The sequence below is a fragment of the Dasypus novemcinctus genome, chromosome 1 (genome assembly GCF_030445035.2).
Source record: "Dasypus novemcinctus isolate mDasNov1 chromosome 1, mDasNov1.1.hap2, whole genome shotgun sequence".
Classification (NCBI taxonomy): domain Eukaryota; kingdom Metazoa; phylum Chordata; class Mammalia; order Cingulata; family Dasypodidae; genus Dasypus; species Dasypus novemcinctus.
This window is the reverse complement of record NC_080673.1, coordinates 43105831-43125970: the sequence shown is the minus strand read 5'-3', so window position 1 is coordinate 43125970 and position 20140 is coordinate 43105831. Positions and strand designations below refer to the sequence as shown.

The 20140-nt window shown below is 35.4% G+C and overlaps 1 protein-coding gene across 4 annotated transcripts in view; it reads right to left on the bottom strand.

Annotated features, from left to right (window-relative positions):
- The window catches only part of LRBA (LPS responsive beige-like anchor protein), an 891557-nt gene that overhangs the window by 29854 nt on the left and 841563 nt on the right, over window positions 1–20140 (bottom strand). For 2 of the 4 annotated variants that reach the window (XM_058282502.1, XM_058282452.2), the window contains exons 49-52: window positions 17928–18017; window positions 13328–13520; window positions 8748–8810; window positions 3431–3586 (exon numbers count right to left, since the gene is read on the bottom strand). In XM_058282502.1, the coding sequence (XP_058138485.1) occupies window positions 3431–3586; window positions 8748–8810; window positions 13328–13520; window positions 17928–18017 (502 nt within the window). The remainder of the gene's footprint in view (window positions 1–3430; window positions 3587–8747; window positions 8811–13327; window positions 13521–17927; window positions 18018–20140) is intronic. The other 2 variants (XM_058282620.2, XM_058282567.2) reach the window with 1 other exon arrangement.

Below are 20140 nucleotides of genomic sequence, written 5' to 3'. Positions count from 1 at the left end.
AAAAAGATATGGTCCCTGTCCTGGTAGTACATACTATCTAGTGGGAGAGACAGATATTCAACAAATAAACACAAATAGATAAGTAATTATGAATAGTGATGAATATTATTAAGGAAAAGAACAGGGTAAGATCAGCAAGAATCGTAAGGTTGATTGCATGTCAGAGATCTAAATAAAGGAGTGACATTTAAGTAGTTATTTCTAAAGGGCTTCATATTTTAATACAAATTAACTTTATTCTCCATAATTTATACTTTGGGTTCAACTCTGGAAAACATTATTTTTTAAGTTTACTTTTTCCTGTTCTGGCAGCCGTCCTCAGCATTATTTGTTATTGCAATGGGGTTGAGGTTCACTCCTCCTTAATAAATCACAGTATATAAATACCTGCTGCTCTTTTTGGTAAATTATTTTCTGATAATCTCATAAGTGTTCCTCAACCTTTACTTTTTGTTTCCTTTAATACCAGTCCACCTCTCCACACACTAATATCAAATATTACCACAAGTACTAGAATATGCCTTTTTTGACAGAACAAATTTTCTAGTTAATGTTTTATTTGACAGCTGTGCTACAAATAAAAAAAATTCAAGCTCAGGTCTCTGCACCACTGAATCTAAAATGTGGACTGAAAATAATTCCCACTGCTAGGGGAAGGTTTTATTGTTGCCTCTGCTGTGCTGGTTGTGCCCAGAAAACATGATTTATGTTTAAAGAATTTCCTGTTACAACCCATGTTCCCCCCACCCACAATCTAATAAGAGAAGGATTTTTATCTTTTTTTTTTTTTTGCTTAAGTGCTAAAATAAAATTGAATTCAACACTTGCGATAGCTTTGCCATTATATATTACTGATCATACATTTTTCCCCTTGCTTTTTTGCCAAACCTAGGAAAAATATTTAATATTCCTATTGTCATAAAATCACAAACACATATTTACCCTAACTGAAATTATTTTAAGTAAAAAAGTAAAACTAGAAAAAGTTTGTTTATACACAAGAAATTGAGAAGATATTAAGATTCTAGTTTGAGATTTTTTTCACAACTTTACTGGCAAGTGTAAATATTTTTATTCTACAAGCCAAGTCAGCTTCACTGAAATGATGTTTAAAATAAGCTACTCCTTATGAAAATGTTTAATGCACACACATGCACACACACACAAGCGTACTTTAAAGATGGCACAGTAGAAGGTTTTTGGAAAGAAGGGAAGGAATGGTATCTAGTATATTAAGTCTAATGTAACATGGCAGACATACTAGGAACTTACTGTTCCAAATTACAGTACTTTTAAGTTAACCAGTGATTGACAGATAATACCTGTATGAGATAATATGGTATAATGACAAAGAATGCTATATTTGAAGTCAGAAGACTTGGGCCCAAAGTCCAGTTCTATGACCACAAGCTATATAAATTTCAACAAGTTACTTAACCTGTCTAAACCTCAGTTTCATCAGGATTATTGTAAGGTTGAGACAAGATCTTTCTCATGAATGTGAAAGAATTTTTGAAATTCTAAAGAATTCTGTGAATATAAGAATTATTTAATTATTAGTTATTATACAGGAAGTGGGATATATGTATGTTAACTTTACCTTGTAACCACTAATATTCATTGCTTTTTAAAAAACCATATGGAATGCCAAAACCTTAAAAACCTCAAAGGTTAAAACCAAAGCTTGACATTATTTATGATTCTATTTATATGACATTCTGGAAAAGGCAAAACTATAGTAATGGAGAATAGAGCAGTGGTTGCCAGAGGATTGAGGGTAGGGAGAGGGGCTGACTACATAGGGTCAGTTTTAAGGAATGCTGGGGTGACAGAGCTGCTTTTTATCTTGGTGGTTTTGGTGGTGGCTACACAAACTCTATGCATTGTTAAAACTTACATAAGTGTACCAAAAGAATGAATTTTATGCTACAGACATTTTTAAATAATTTTATTAAATGTATTAAAAATAAGCAACTTAAAAGAATGTTTAAGAAAATATTGTGAGAGGATGTAACAAGCTTAACCTGAAAGTTTGAGCAACAAGGAGCAGTTTCAAGGTCAAATAATACTACCATAACAGTAAAAGAAAGGTTAAAATGTGAATTTGATTATTAAATCAGAGTGGATTCATTGTAATAATGAATCCCCATTGCATTTTTAGAGAAATTCCAGAGGAATTTTAGGTGCTATAGTTTATTCACCTCATGGACTTAATTCAGAAAAGCTTAATGATGATTTTTTTCTTTCCCAGACCTACAGAATAAAGATGAAAAAAAAAAAAAGGTAAACTGAATTATCCCTAAAAACAACTTCTACAGTTTGTTTTATGAACAGTGTATATTAAACTATTTTTCCCTATTCTTTATAGTTATGTTACAATTTTACCATAAAAATTGTTTAGGACAAACTCCTTGAATAACCAAATATTAATTTTTTCAGTATATCATACTAAGGCAGGACCATGGACTAATACCATGGACTAATACACCTTAAAAAGATTATTAACAAGACTGAAAGATAATTTACAGAACAACATTTAATGGACTAGAAAGTTCAACTAATGAGAATTTTCCATTCCCACAACATTTAATCAACATATTTGTAGATCCTTGCTTCAATTGAAGTATCTACTTCTACAGTAGGTATCAATTAGTTCTAATCAATTATTTCAAAAGATTCAGCTACATATTTATTATACACTCATTTTATTTTCTAAGTCTCTAAAATTACTTTAAAGATCCCATTAAATTTCTCAATGTTTCTTAATTTCCTATATGCAAAACTTTACCCAAATATTTACTGGCTTGATTCTCCTGTAATATTGACTTGTACTTAGTTTGTCCCTTGGGTATATATAAATGAATATACAGACTTAAACTTTAATATCTTAACAAGATCTCCTGTCACACATAGAATCAGTAGTCAGCTACTTTTCTTCATGATGGCATAGTTTTCAGCAAGATTCAATGCAGAATTAGATGACAAGATGCCTACCCCCCTAAGAGATACACTTAATGAGTCTTTCCAGTAAGGGAAAAAAAAGGCCTATAAATAACAAAAAAGTAGGAAAATACACCCATATATATGTGTGCCCATCGTAAGATTATGCCCGTATAAGTGCATATAGTATTTATATACCAGGATATAATCAATCTACTGTCAAAATCAATCTACTCATTCTGTAAGCATAAGGCTTAGGAGAAAAACCCACTTTACAAAACTGCCTCTTAAAAATATGCTGAGAATTGATAGTGGACTGCATGGTAGATTATTACTTGAAAGAGGAAAATAGTGTCTTCTTTTCCTTCTTATTTTACAAAAATTTTAGAATTCTGTAATTTTTGAAAGGAAGGAGATAAGAAAGCATTCTAAACTTCTCAGTGTTACTTGTAGTAGACTTTAGTTCACTGATGACGAAAATAACAGTTACCTGTGTCTGTAGAATAGACTCGGAAACTCTTATCCCAGAAGCCACAGACAAGAATATAACGGTTGTCTGACGTAATGACAAAGCACTGGGAATGGACTTGTATACTTTGGTCTAAAAGGTCCGTGATTTGCCTCCTGTGCATTCCTGTATTGCTGGCTGTGAGAACAGAGGAAGAAAAAAACAACCCTATTAAACCCACATGGACAAAGAAACCTTGCATTTTGCCATACTTGGTGGGGGTAGGTAATAAGGGATAAGAGGAATGGAGACATGGTCCAGGGTCTTAAAGTATTAAGAATACTTCAATTTTTAATTTTTTTATTTTTTATTTATACTTTAATTTTAAATATAATAATATTTGAAAAACCAAATAGGAAAATACATCTGATTCTTGGAAAAATGTGGATAGCCAAATTCAACATCTCAGTAAAAAAAATTGCCTAAGGGAAAGAAATAACAACATACTGCAATTTGAAAATAGTATACAATTCACAGAACATGCATCCTAGCTCTTGGGCAGGACCAAACTAGATTACAATCTCCAGATTGCTTCACAGTTAGGTTTGTGTTTCTGACAATCTCATTACATCTATTGTCATGAGAATGGATTCATGTTGTGACAATCTATTACCCTTAACATTTTGTCACAAAGAAGAGATATTAGAATTTAAATGTCATATATTTGAAATATTGTAGCATCTTGTACTACTTTGGCTTTAACAGGTCTTTAATTTGACTAGATGTGAACTCCCATTTCCCTTGTTTACAGCTGCACTTGCATGTAAGAAAAAGGTAGAATGACTATTTATTAAACATGCTTATAATTGAAAAAGTCAAAGCACAGCATACTGCCACTTTCTTACTCCCCATTTAAGCAATAAAACAAGACAGGCTGGCAGTGTGTTTTCAAAATTCTACAGAGCTGCTGAGATGGGGTTTGTCAGAAGGCACAAGGTCAGATACAGAGCAACACCAAAGCACAAGGCAAGAATAATAATCCCCCAGAAATACCCTGTCAAGAGTGCCGTTATCAGAAAAGGAATTTTCACTGAGATACCTTTTTTGGCTTATGAGGCAAACCAAATAGAAAGCTTTGTTTCTAGTGATCTAAGGGTTAATTTTACTCTGACTCTACTGTGGTAACTCAGTAAAGTTATTTTACCCTGACGATGTTTACTGACTTTCCAAATATAAGTAACAGTACTTTTGCTGCTACAGAAATGATGTATCACAAATATGAACAAATAATAAATTTCTGCATCTGATCAAGTTCTTTTTACTCATAGTCTTCAGTTTTCTGTGGGGAAAAAAAACCTGTCTATGAATTGATAAAAATAAAACATATAGAAAGATCTACATTACATTCACTGTATATAATACCTAACTTAATGTGGACACTTTAACAGCAGCCTCAGAAAGGAATAGAGAGGAAAAAAGTGCTCAAGGTATTCTCTCCAATGCTGTGCGTGGAACTACTGGGGTACAGAGGAATGAACCGTTCCCTGCCCCCCCCCCCCAGGGCATACATAACACAGCAAACATAAACATATATCTGTGAAATACTAATCTGCAAAAATTCTGCTAGTATTAGCCATAACTTCATCTATCAAAGACAATTAGATAACTGTTTCATAATATGGGCTTCATATGCCTTTGGGGGATTAATGGGCTAGAAAGTGGTAACAGTAGTAAAAAGGGCAGAATTCTAGTTGTAGAAATTGCTAGTAGATGAGAAAAGCTTCTATGGATATCATTGTTCATCACAGAGAGATACTCAGTATCTCACTCCAGTGAAGTTCTGTGAGACAATTTTTTAAAAAACTCCAAAACACCTAGCAATTAAAATAAGGTGTTTGGTACTTTCTATGATGGTTACTACAGTACTTCAAGAGAACAGTAAAAAATGCTTATTTTTATCTGTGTTTATATGACTTTTGCTTTTATAATACAATCTTTCACTGATCATTTTTTGGGGGGTGATGTCATGGGAGGAACCACTTAGACATATTTGATCATTTGTATGATTTTGAATTGAGTGTGCAGACTAATGCTTCTGAAACTTTAAAATAAAAATTTTCCAAGTAAGTGCTCACTTGTAATTTAACACTGCAATATCTGTCTGTCCATCTACCTACGCACCTACCTACCTACCTACCTAATCTATCACTTATCCATATCACAACCGCCTTTCTGTTATCTCACCATTTTCTTCAGTAAATCTCCTGGGATTCAGTACTAAAAGTATTTTTATTCAGTGAAAATTAGGTATATTTGTCTAGATTAGGAGTCTTCAAACTGGGGCATGCACACCCCTGGGACGGGGGTGGGTGGTGGTGGTGATGGTATAAGACTTCCCAAGGGATACACAGGCATAGATGGTTTTAAGGGAACCAGTTTCTTATTTCTCAACTTTCATATGTTCTCTTGCCTGAAAAATGATTTTCCTTTCCTACCTCCCCTTTTACATGCCCTTCTCTCCCTAAATAAAATAAAGGTATATTTCCTCTCATCCAGAATCTTAGTATGGTGCTTTTCCTCAGGGCTTAACAATCTCTTGAGAGCCTAATAAAGGCACAATTTAAAATACTGATGTGATGCTGAAAAAGCAGATCCCTAGGTATAAATTATTTTGCTGGTCAGGTGGTTTCCAATTCGTTGCTTTCAATAAAATTGAAGGAGGATCTAATTACACCATCAATTGATAGATCATTAAAAATAAGTTTCAATGATAGATTACTGATGGATAATTTAATGTTAGACCATAAAAATAATTTTTAATAATAGCTAGGTGAATTTTGTCACAGAATTAAAGATAATTAAAAGATTTGAGTGAAATTATTAAAACGAAACTCTCCCATTTACTTTCTTAGGTGAGCAAGGTTCCTCAAAGCTTCCATCTCTAAAAACACACACACAAATAGGATAGAACTATTAACAAATCCAGTCTCACTGAGCAATAAATAATATTCATCCATGGATACATGAGGTAATTGGGGAAAAAAGTCCCACCCATTTCATTAATGACATGTTTCTAATAAATGTTTGCTTTTTATGTTTAAATATTTATTAAAATTTAGTATAACTTTTGGGGAAGTGTGTATTAATATTTGCAATGATCATTCAATCCAGATGAAAAAATTTCAAATGTTGAACATTACAGTCAAAGGAAAATTTAAAATTTAAATTTAAATATTTAATTTTCTATACATACTTTTATTGCAGAAAACTAAAATATGGTAATCAATAAAAACATTAAGATAAAATCATGTGGAGGAAATAGAATGAAAATATGAATTCAAGATGAAAAAGAGATAATGTAATATTTCCAACTGATAAGAGTTTTTTTAATATATTTTTTGTTTTTTCTTTTTTTCGTTCTTTTTGGTTGGTTTAATGCATTTAAAAAAAATAGAAAATGTTAAATATCAATTCACTCTGGTACTTAGATTTCACTAGATATATTTTAAAAAGGGATACAACAGTTAACTTGAAATGTAAATTTTTACTCTATACCAAAAATTATAACCTTTGCAACTACTTAAATTTGTGACTAAAAATTGTAGATTATCAAAACTTAAAAATGTGTGAGAAGGTACATGGATTTAAACACTTGATTTTAGGGGTGTAGTAACAAAATTTCGATGTGTAGTCTCAAGAAGGATGGGCAAACTTCAGACCACAGGCCTAAATTGGCCCATTGCTTGGTTCTGTACATAAAGTTTTCCTGGAACACAGTTATGGTCATTTGTTTATGCATCATTTGTGGCTGCATTGGGGCTGTAATGGTGGAGTTTAATTGTTGTGACAGAGACCATAGGGACCGCAAAGCCTAAAATTTTTATTCTCTGGCTCTCCATAGCAAAAGTTTATCAGTACCTGGTCTAAAGGATTACAACTGCATAGTATAGGATAGTCATTGTTAAGCTTTGAAGCAAACAATGAGTCTATAATTCAGAAATAATGTTTTAAATGTCTTAGCAAATGGGCTTTATTTTTGTTTTCCTGATTTTTAAAACTGTGCCCAAGTGCACATTTGCTTTTTCTTAACATATGACAAATCATATCTATTCTAAGCAAAATAAGATTTAGGAACTTAATTTGTATTTATCCTTCATATAGATCATTGCTTCTTAGATTTTTGCTCAGATTTCAGGAAATCCTAAATGAATAAGTTTGTGTTAAAGTTCATCAAAACAGTCCATTTGTGAATGGCAGCTCTATAGGTCTCTCCTAAAACAATGACTTTAACGACAAAAAAGGTGCCTTGTTATGTACACACATTGGGAACACCTGGATTTTAAATTAATAAATTCAGTTCATTCTTATGTTTTATTTAAAAACTTTAAAATTCTAACAATTTATTTGTGCCAGAGAAATTTAGCATAATTACAAGCCAAATATCAATGCTAGTGGCATAAGCCCACAACTAGGTAAGTTTTTCATTCTTAAAGTTACCAAATAGGATCCTCAAAATTAAGGTTTAACATTCTTAATGAGGCCACTCTTGAAATCCCCCACACATAAGGATGAAAAATATAAAACTGGCAATTTCAACTAACCTAACTCAAAAAGCATAGTAGCAATTAAATATTCTAACTCATCTGCTGCAGATGCTCATTTCATCCCAGTGGATTTTTCTGATCTTTCTCTTTTTTTTTTTCCCTCTCCCCTGAACAAATTTAACCTCCAATGGCAATTTACTTGGCTATAGGGTCCTAGGAAAATGAATACAAATATCTTAACACTGCCATTGGCTGGGCAATATATTTCAACTTCAAAACTGCCCTGCAATTGCACATTAATCCCTTCAGACTGAACAGAGGGTCCAGGAAGAAAGGATTGATCTCCTTTAATGATGAAACCCTGGCACTACAGTTTTATTTTTCACAACACAGTGCTGCTAAGAACCCCACTGTTATTATGAAAATTTCCCTAGCAAAGGAGCTCTATCACATTACCGGTGCACCAATTCATCATAACTTGCCTCGCTCCTGCTCATCAACAAGTCTGAGTGATGAAAAGATCCAATATTATCCTGACAGTACTTCATGCGCATTCTCAATCACACATTATTACAGCATCCATATTAATTTTCAATGACACGCGTCCTAGGCCTGTTCAAATTAGGCAAACCAACGAGGGGGAGTTGATGAAATACCAGCATAGCCACAGCTCATTGCATTCCAATTTGCATGCAAATGGTTTATCAGGAAAATTCCATTCCCAGCAACCAGCAAGTGAAAAACAACTGTAATCTACACTTCAGGGCCACCATACAGAGCTTAATGAATCGCAAAGAGAGAAGGAAGTGACAGACCTATGAGAGGATCGATTTCCACTGGCAGCTGGTATGGCTGGTCTTGTATAGCACCTTGATGAGCTGGAATTCACAAAAGATTAAGAAGGGAAAAAAAAGCATTATTTTTCATATACTAAACTACATAAAAATACATAAGTCAAACCTTATGTAGAATTGTTTCCAACCTCCAAATCACTCATGCAGTTTTGTGAAATTTAAAGAAAAAAATCCAGGTGCTTTTATGGCTAGCTTATTAAACATTTATTTTAGATTAGTGCTGTTCTGAACATGTGCCATCAGCAGTGGCTCCAGTCCTAGGCCATAAGCTATAGCAGATGCTTGACTGGCAACCTCTGATGCTGCAACAAAACAAAATTAAGTGGTAAAGCGCACTGAAAACAAAATGTGACAACCATCTGCTGACTGTAGCAAATACTATTTTTTGTTACTTCTTAAAAAGGCAGTTTTGAATGCTGCAGCACAAAGGATCCACAAAAATGTCAATTTATGATGGAGAAAGGGAAAGCTCTAAGTCAGGGAACATTTAAAGTTTCATCCATCACTTAAAATCAATCAATTGAAAGTTTGAATAAAGAAACCTATCCACAGATAAATGTTTTAGCTAATGGCATTTGGCTGAAATAGTTTCTTAAAGACTGAACTGAGGTTTTTTCAAAAAAGTTTTATTAATATTTAATATTTCCATGGTTTCAATTTAAAAATATTCTGAGAAGCAAATGAGTAACAAAAATCAATTTATACAAAGAATAGTTGGTTCAATTCTCAAAATGGTTCTTAAAATTCAGGCATTCTTATTTTAGTACTGCAAAAGGGTTTTGTAGTCTCTCTTCCTTTGAAAGGTAGGAGGACTTCAGGTGGAAAGTGCATTAGGAATCAAGGGCCACTACTGCCCAGCTATGCAACCTTAGGGAAATGATAATCCCTCAAATGAAGGGTTTGGGAAAGATGATCTTTTCAGCTTTATCATTCTGATAGCTAAATTCTGGGCCCCTTTCCAAAGTATTTTTCCTAAATGGCTCAGCCATTTACCCCGGTCAGTATCTGCTTTTTATAAAGCTACATGCACTTAAGTCTTTGCTCGGTCAGTATTAGAACTGTGCTTAAGAAATACCGTAAGAATTTAGGAAATCTTTCTTACTGCCCTTCAGAGGCTGAAAATAAAAATGGGGCACATTTCAATGAGTTCATTGATTAGTTTAATAACTACTGATGTTGTAATTTCCTTAGTTTGTAAGTATCAACTTTTCAAGGATGACAGAAGCATCATTAAAAAGGATAAAATACCTGAATAAATGTAATATTGGCATTAAAAATTATAGTCGAGTGTATATAAGGAATTAAAATAGCTGAAGAAAGAAAGCCACAATGACTCATTCTTTTTTACTGAAGTTATAATATTTGTCTTTGCTGATTACTGGCTCTGACACTTACAGGGAATGATGGGGGAAAATGCACTGTAGTCTCTGGTCTACCCAATATTGCCATTTACTTGCACCAATATCAGTGCCAATTAACACTAATACCTTGAGAATTTTTCTCTACCTCTCTGGGAACCTGGGATTGTAGACATATTAAAACCAAACTGTCAGAGAAAGAGGCATAGAACTTTAAATATCATTGGTCATGCCTCAAATCCAGTTCTGCCACTGATTGCCTGGGTGATGCTGGGCAGGTCATGAAGCTTGTATTTCACGTTGAACCACATGAAATTGCCAATACAATACCTGATCATTTTCACTGTAAAAATGGCAAATTTGTATGGCCTACCCTAAACACAGAACCTACAGCCTATGGTTGTTGAGGAGATTGAGTTAATACATGTAATGTGATTAGAACAGTGCTGAGAACCTAGTCAATGCTCTATGGACATTATTTGCTATTGTTTTAATTTTTTAAATTTTTAAAAAAAATTTTTAACTTTTACATTTTTTTCAGAGGCTTTGCAAGGTCCTGTGAAAGAGAAGACTAGGATAAAGGATATATTATCCCCTCACCCCTTTAAATCAGGGCTAAGATACAACTCAAATAAATGACAGGAGCTAGCTGTCTAAGAAATGAGTTATGGCAATCATAGATCCTCAGAAAAGAGCCAGAATCTAAAATTAAAACCTAAAAAGTGTAACGTGAATTTGCTATTAACAAAAGAATAACTCTTAGGGACTTTGGATATTTGCTTAAATCGAGGCATATTAGCAGACAAAGGTAGAAAGAGATATGATGAAAGATCCGATTTATGTAAATATACCTGATTTGAGGCATAGTTTTATTAGAACAGGTGCTCAATATTTTTAGATATAGCTCAGAATTGGAGCTCACATTCTAGAAAGCTAACTTGGGGACTCCCATATATGTGATTACCATTCTGTGCATATATCTGGTGAAGAGCTGCTGTGTCATACTGTGAAGCATGGGGAACAAAAACCACTAGGAACACATGGTATAGGCACAAAGCAAGAGTTACTAAGGAGAATGAAAGGCTAAGAACAAGCAGAACATACACAGTTCCCCACTCTTATCTTACAGTAAGGTGAGCTTGGGCTAGGAACTGCTGTATGTACCATAAGTAATACTCCAGTGGGGGTGACCCTACCCCCCCCATCACTGTACATAGTTAAGGATAAAATTAAGTATGGGATGGAGAACACCTGAAAAACTAAGTACTAAGGGAAGTTTTCTACTCAGGAAACTAGGCTTGCTCAAATGGGGAGTGTCAGGAGCTCAGTCATCAGTTCTATGGAATGCACTAGAGACCTGGTAGCCCCTTGGTGGCATCAGCTCAGTTCCTTGAAAGCTAGCTCTTTACTAGGCTAAGTTTAAGACAGGGAATGAGGAGTGGTCAGAGCTTTCATTCCAGCAGTAAAAAGTTTTGTCTCTCCTCGATGTGTTATCACTTTGTTTATTCTGAAGAAGTTTTCAGGCTATCACAAACAGCCTCCCAGGATAAGCATCGTTTGCCAAGCTCTAAGTGTAACTGCACACAGAGCAGGTAAATCCTTCAGAGTAGGTGAGAGAACACACAGCAGCAGGTTTTTCTTCTAAGGAGTGGTATTTAGGGAATCCCAAAATCACATTTATTAAACAAATTACAATCTTTAGCCCTTGAATATAAGGATATCATTTGCATACACATTTACCTCTGTAAGAAGGTAACTCATTTGAAGGAATAAAAGAACCTACACATTTTATACCTGCCTCAATTTTTACTGTCGTGACTCTTCCTTTAATTTTTTCTCTAACCAAATATTGATATTCTTCTAGTTGTTTCATTTTCCAATGGCCAGGAAAATAGCTATATTTAATCAGTGCTGGTACCAACTACAGATATTTTATAATGGGTAACGTTGAGGGCAGTCAGTGTATCAAATCTATTGTTTTTCTCAGTTTTAAAATTCTTGCATTAAATTTGGCATGAGGCCCTTATTCAAGAATCTGCATTTGTAAGACCATTTTATGTAGTCTAATGAGCAGTGCTTCATGCACACTTTACAGAATTAATGACAACTTAACAGACTATTAAAATCTATCATCTACGATATCTAAAACAATGGTTTGTAAAAAAAAAAAAAAAAAAGCCTACAATCTCCAGGACTTTAAAAGATTTTCCTTTGGTCTTAAAAAAAAAAAAAAAATCTAACTAGTGACCAAAAAGAACAGTGCTAAATCCAGGTCCCAACATTCCTGTTCTAATGAGAGACAATAAATCACAGGAGGAGATCATAAAATTTGAGTAAGAAAACTTGGGTTCAAACCCTGCTGCTGACTTGCCATATGTGATGCTGAATAAGACAAGCTTCCTGAGGCTCAGTGTCTTCATTGGTAAAACATGGGCTGGACCAGATGAACTCTGAGATCTCTTCAAACTCAGTTTATGGTTCCAATGGTTATTTTAGCATTTTGCCCCCTATCTTAGCTTAGCCTAGCAAAGAACTAACTCAGCAGGAAATGAGCTGGATCCTCCAAAGGGCTACTAGGTCTTTAGCTGGTATTTTCGCTGTTAGGCACACTCTCTGAGTACTGAGGACTGGCTCACAACATCCTTCTGTGAAAGCCCAGTTGCCTGATGAGAAAACTTAGTAGCTTGTGTTTAATGGAAGACCAGAATGTACTTATGGGTATGCAGTATTTTGGCTGTGTCATATAAGTGTTCCTTTTATCACCCACAATAAAATAACACAATGCCATGCACAAAACAGTACAAGCTCTGCATATAGTAGACAATCAGAAATGTTTGAGTAAATAAGTGAAAAAGAGGAACACTAGATAAATATATATTATTTATGGACACAATATTAGAACATTATTAAATTAAAACAGTATGTTAGAAATATTATTTATATATGAGGAATAAAGACTAACTATCAGATGCCAGAGAATAGTTTATGTTTTAACATTTGTACTATATGGCTCAGATGGGACTTACTTGAGGCTTTCAAACTGTTAAACATTTTGATTCATACTAATGCTGGAAAATTAAAAGCTTAAATATTGAGATATAATATATTTAAATGGCTATTACAATTTCTTTATATAGTGTTCAGTAGTTACTGTGTGCCTCACAATGATATTTCTTTACTTACCAGGAAGGTTGTGCCACTTGTTCACGGCAAATAGCCTGTTAGCAGTGACTGTGATCACAGCAGGAGTTGCCAGACCAGGCTGGGTGTTGGCTGCCACATGAGTGACAGGGGAGTTGGAGGGGAACTTTAGGACCATGATAACATCCTGCTGAGCTTGGTCTGTGAACATCAATGGACTCTGCAGGAGGAGACACTGTTGAGTGGGCATGACAAGAACCCATATATACAGAAAGCAAAGACAAAGACAAGGAGAAAAGGTGCAGGAAAAGAAGAGGAAGACCATGTTAACACAAGCTGCAAAGGAGAGCACAGTGAGCAGAAAGGCCTATAAAAACAGCGATTAGAATTTGCTTGTTTTTCATGCATGCTATCAGTTGAAATTTTTGGTGACTGAAATAGAATACATCAACAGAAGCACTTAAAATCCAGGTAATTTTATTAGCTCCTCTCCCTACCTTCCTACCCCCCTGGAAAAAAAAAAATGATCTGATGTAGATTCCAAATAGGCAAAGTATTGGAGATTGCCATTAAACCCTTCCAACTGCTCTCATGTATCAAGTAATGATCTTTTGGTACCAAAAAAAAAAAAAAAAAAAATAGGGATAAAGAGAAATACCTATATGTCTCTTCCTCTCTTTTAGTGAAAAATCTAAAGCTCAAGATTCTTTAAAATTTCTCCTTTGAGAAGCAGAAAGTAATTGAAATTGGTAAACGACACACTAACTAGCAAATATATGAATCTTGAAGACTACTAAAAGGATTTGGAACATTCCAACAACCCATATGACATATGGGTTGTTGGAAAACACCACTCTGATTTATTGGATTTATTTATACTTTGTGGTCATATGCTATCATACAGTAATTGCACTGCACATTTTCAGCAATTCTCTTCTACCATGTCTATTTTCTAATAGCTGATTAGTATCATTCAGAATTGAAATGCTTTGATGAAGTGCTTCTGGCTGCTTTCCTACTGCCATATTTCAAAACACCAGGTATAGGTAAAAGTGTATGCACATATATTTAACACATATTTATTCAGAGCTGCTAATAAAAAATTAAATACATTTGCATTTTTATTATCAGTCCTTTTAAAAAAGTTATTAAGAGTACTTAGAAAAACATATTGCTCTAAGAATTCCTATTTGCACTCTTTGCATAAAGGTGTAAATAAAAGCAACTAATAAGCTACCCAGACACCCTTCTGAGCAAGTGGCTAAAAGCCAATCAATATTATGAGTTAATCCTCCCTGGATGCTCATTCAATTAAAGGTGTCAGTAATGCCTCATCTGATGTGGCCTCAATTAAATCCAACTATCTGATGGTGTGAAAACACAGGGGGATAAAGCAACAGCAGCAAAACCAGACAAATAGGCAGCTTTCGTGTGCCTGCTAATTACTACACCTGGTGTATATTATCGCTCATGCACTCAACACAGCACGAGGTGGCTTTAATTTCTGCTATATTCATATGTGCATGGGTGTGGTGGGGTACATTCATGGTTGATGGAGGAACTCATCTGAATGTTAGCAAAAACAATTAATAAACATTTGTGCCTTTGATTTTTAAAATCCCTGAGAGCAAAAATACAATTTTTATCATATAAAGAACCTTTTATACAGCTTTTTAAAATTCTGTGAAACTGGGTAAAATGAGAAACAATAAACAACAAAATAGTCTATAAGCTAGCTTTGAAGAATTCCTGGGAAAAGGAAATGAACATCATTTCTGAGTAACAAATTTTTATTTTTCAATTATTGACTAAAGTCAATTTATAAACCATGAGAAAATCAGAGCACAGCATCTATCATAAAGAATCACTGAAAAGAAGTTCATATACATTTTTGAGATTCACAGTTCATGTTCTAAATAGTAAGGCTCAAACTGAATAATTACAATGTTTATGCCTTTAAAAAACACATGGAAAAACCCCTAATATGTAGGAGGGATGTCTTGTTTATAGAGTGACTCAAGTGTTCCAACTTTTAGACACAAGGCAAGGACAAGCAGGCTACAGACATCATATCCAGAACTGTGCACTGCACTGCATTCTTACAAGCTCTCCTTCCAGTTCATTCCTATTACTCCATGCTAACTAGAACTCTCAAAGCAGACAAGCAGCAGGAAACGCTTGGTAGGTCCATCAGATCCTTGGCTGGTAAGTAGGGAGTAAGGAGTTCTAGAAATGAGAAAAAGTACACCCCAGTCTATTGGGCTAAACTGGACTGATGGCAGCAGCGGTAGGTGAGCAGAACAACTGGTGAAAGAGGGTTAAGAGAAACAGGCCCTTATCCAATCTTGGGTGCCTCTACGAGTCAAGTATGGGGTAAGTAGAAAACTGCTAGCTAAATCTCACTGTTCCCCCAGATTAAGTGTATGTTTGCTGACAACTGATTTCTTTCTCACATGCCTTTTTCCTCCTACCTATATATATTTAAGATGAAAAACACAATTTGTATAATTCTTTTTTTTTAAATTTTATTTATTTATTTAATCCCCCCCCCGGTTGTCTGTTCTTGGTGTCTATTTGCTGCGTCTTGTTTCTTTGTCCGCTTCTGTTGTCGTCAGCGGCACGGGAAGTGTGGGCGGCGCCATTCCTGGGCAGGCTGCTCTTTCTTTTCACGCTGGGCGGCTTTCCTCACGGGCGCACTCCTTGCGCGTGGGGCTCCCCCACGCGGGGGACACCCTTGCGTGGCACGGCACTCCTTGCGCGCATCAGCACTGCGCATGGCCTGCTCCACACGGGTCGAGGAGGCCCGGGGTTTGAACCTCGGACCTCCCATATGGTAGACGGACGCCCTAACCACTGGGCCAAAGTCCGTTTCCCCAATTTGTATAATTCTGAAAGAAGTTCAGTTATTCAGAGGATAAGAAGAATAGGAAAGATAATCTCCTACCCTCATTTGTGTATGTGCCTTCCCAGCTTTACCACCCTAGGGATAGTAAAACTAATCTGCCTTGATTAACCAATAATCCTTTAGCTGTGAAGGGAGGCGTGGCAAAGGGAATTCCCTCATTGTCCCAGTGACCAAGGCCGTGCAGTGACCCAGGTAGAAAGTCAGTGGAGCAGTGGAGGTGCTTCCATTAGCCAGCACCCAAAACAGCCTGAGTCTCACTGACAAGCTATTACTAAAACTAATTTCAGAGCCCAAACATAAATCATTCTTACTATTTTTACAGCATTATCTTCCACTGTTGATGCTAAGTGATTTTAGTGTAGTCTTCTGCTAACTAGAGTCACCCTTGATGTTTATCTAAATCTGATTTCACCTGTTTAAAAAGACTTAGGGGAAAAGATGATACGAATAATTTAAAAACTAGTTTTAGATTACTATTATGGCCAATTTGTATAACTAAAGAAAAAAGGAAAAAAAAAAAGCCTGAGAAGAAATAATATGACAAAGAGGAAAAAAGGGAAAAAGACACAGAGGAAGAGGTAAAAGGGGAAGAAAAAGGAGAAATAATAAGGAGAGAGCCAGAGGTAGAAGGGCCCATATCTCTATTGCTTGTCTCTTTGGCTGCTAATTTTCCTTCTCAGTATCAATCAAAAATCTATCATCACTAAATCACACCAGGGAATTAGAATTGACCTTAAATTATTCATTATATTTATGGAAACAGGGTTTATATTCTTTCTTAATTTAAAACAGAAACAAACAACTGCTTTATGAGGCATAATTCAAGAAAAAATATCTGTAGCCTATTGTTTTAAAAACTGTATTTATTTTTATTATGCAATCAATATTTGTAAGTGTGTTTTGTTTTGTTTTTCTCATTGAAGAATGAGAATGGCCACAGAATTTTGCAGCTTGGGTCTATTTCCCTACACCTGATTTTGGGCTGGCCTGTGACTTGCTTTGACCAATAGAAAGTGACAGAAATGATGTTCTGTGAGTTCAAAAATTATGCCTCAAGAAGACTTGCTGCTCCTGCCTTCATGGCCTTGTCATGTCTTTCATCCTTGAGGCTGAAAGACCACGTGAAAGAGAGGCCCAGCCAGCCCAGCCCAGACTCCGATAGCATATGAGTGAGCCAAGGGTGAAAAGAACAGAAGAAATGCCCATCCAACCTCAGAATTATGAGAAAAAATAAATAATTGTTTTAAGCCACCAAGTTTCGAGTGGCTTGGTATACAATGGCCATTGTCTTTTCCCTATGGTCTCTGACCTACAGCAACAGTATTCTACATAACAAAATTTGTTTTAAAATTCCCAAAGATACTGGGGTGTATAAAATAAGCACGATAACAAATCTAATCTAGAACTTATAAACTCAAACCAGAAAAGTTATAATCCTAAATTTGGAGTTCTTCATCCTACTTTGAGGATATATGACAATTATGTACCTTCAATTCTGCAACACAAAACATGAACTGATGAAATACGAGAGCAAAGGAGAAACATATACTGTACCAAAGACTCCAAGGGAGCATGCAATAATATTTGCTGGTTATTAGCAGATAAACATTGCACAAGAAGAGCAGGAGAAATGCCCAGAAGAAGTGGAGTATCTCAAGCAGAATGAAAGACTATTATGAATGTCGAGCATGGTCTCAAAGAAGGACAAGAAATGAGAAGAGTGAAAGCAGTACTTACCACTTGCATGGCAGAACCTCTGGGAGGATGGGGCTCTATAAGCAACTGAGAAGGCGTCTGTCCAAAACTTCGGATTTGAGCTTCAACAGCCTGAAAAGGCATACGCAAGTTTGAGAGTAAAGAGGTGCTAATTAGAGGCAACAGAATCACAACTGTCATCTGAAAGTGTCATTCCATACTTCTGGCTTGTTTCATGTTGAAAATCAACCTTGTGTGTTCACAGTGGGGCTAAGTGCCTGGCAAAGGCACTGACGGTGAGGTCATCCTTTAGTAGTATCGTGGAAGGTACTCCCATAAAACCCTGCAAAATTTTCTCATCTTGCTCAGTGATATGAAAGAGAAACCCATTACTACAATCTGAAACTGTCCTTTTTAACTTCATCTCTGTTTTCATGCATTTGGTTTTCTTTGCTTGCCTTAGCCTCCATGTCTAAAAGCTATTTTTTTTATAGGTGTAGATTGATTCGGGGTTCCATTTCATTCTGGGAAACAGAAAGGAAGAAACAAGAAACATAGCACCTGTGAAAATGGCTTACTGCTACATAGGATGACCATTATTGTTGATGATCCCTTTGAACTTAGTGGCTAAATAACAAAGTAAAAGCCATATGTTGCATCCAAGCAAGAGAAGGCTAAACAAGAGACCAACTAGACGTAGAAACATGTGTGCATCCCCTTTTGAAAAATGTGTGCATATATCCTTTGCAAGGAACTCCCCTACCATGCCTCTGCCCATATGCCTAGCACAGGTGCTCACTCCGCAATCACGAATACAAGCCTCACTGTGGCAAACTACTACAGGCCAGATGCTATCACTATCAGAATTCTTTTGTCTACTTGTTTAAGCCTGTCTCCTGCCATTAAAATACAAGCTCCATGAGAGCAAGGACCCCAACTATCTTCTTCACTATTGGATCCCTAATTTGGGTAAATGAATAAATGCTACAGTATGTGTGAGGGAAGGGAAGGAATGGAAGATATATAAAGACTACTTCAAAACACCCGACAGTCGATGTTCTTAGTTCCCAGGCTAAAAGGACAAAGAAAACCCCTCAAATTCATAAGAGAATATTTTTTCATCAGGTTATTTATTTAATTCCTAAGAAAATGGCTCTGCAAATTTTTGTGTTCTTTGTAAGACCTTCATACTGTAGTGAATACATCATAAACAAGGAAATACATTATTCAATAATAATTTCCTTTTTTTATTTGATGACGATACCACTTGTAGTATATTTAGAAGGATCTTGTAAGGAACAATAATAGCATTCATTCATTTATGCATTCAATGATCGTCAACTATGTACAAAGCACTATTAGGTCTTACTGTTCCTGCCATTGAAGAACATATTCCTAATACAGGAAGCAGGGCAAAAGGTCCTTAAAAGATTAAATAACAGTTTGATGCAGAGTGTGACTAAGTTCCAAAAGGTTATTCTGTTCAGTATATTCAAGGAATGCACTATGATTTGCTAATGCAGAAAAGATTGGAAAGCACCTCAGTGTGAAGATGGAGTGGTATGGTGGAAGCAGCATGAGTTTTGAAGTCAAACAGACCATGTTCAAATCTCAAATCCATACCATGTATGAATTGTTTGACCTAGTGTTAAGTTCTTGAACCTGTTTCAATTTTCTCTCCAATAAAATGTGGATAATAATAGTACCCACCTCATAGTGCCATTAACAATTAAATGATATGTATGTAAAAAAATATAGAAAAGTGATTAGCACAGATTAGACCTCAATATGCCATCAACAAATATTCACTGAGGGCTGCTAAAGACAACAATAACAATGAATATTTATTTAGCATTAATTATTCACCAGGAACTTTTCTAAATTATTTACTATCTTATATCATTTAATCTCCAAATGTTATGATGTTTGTACTTACAATATCTATTTTATAGACAGGGAAACTAATGCACAAATAACTTAAATATCTTGTCCAAGGTAAAGAGTAATTAAATGGCAGTCAAAATTTGCAACTTGCTTCTACAGCTCATGCTGTAAGCTATGCTGCCTCCTTATCTGTTTGGTACTTTCCCAGGCCCGAGAGACAAGACTGAACACAGGAAAAGCATGAACTTACAATCTAAGGAAGAAATCAATAAGTTATCTCTATTATCATCATCATCATCATCATCATCATTACAGTGAGCAAAGGGTATTCAGATGCAATTAGTAGAGCTGCACGGCTAGGCAAGAGTTGG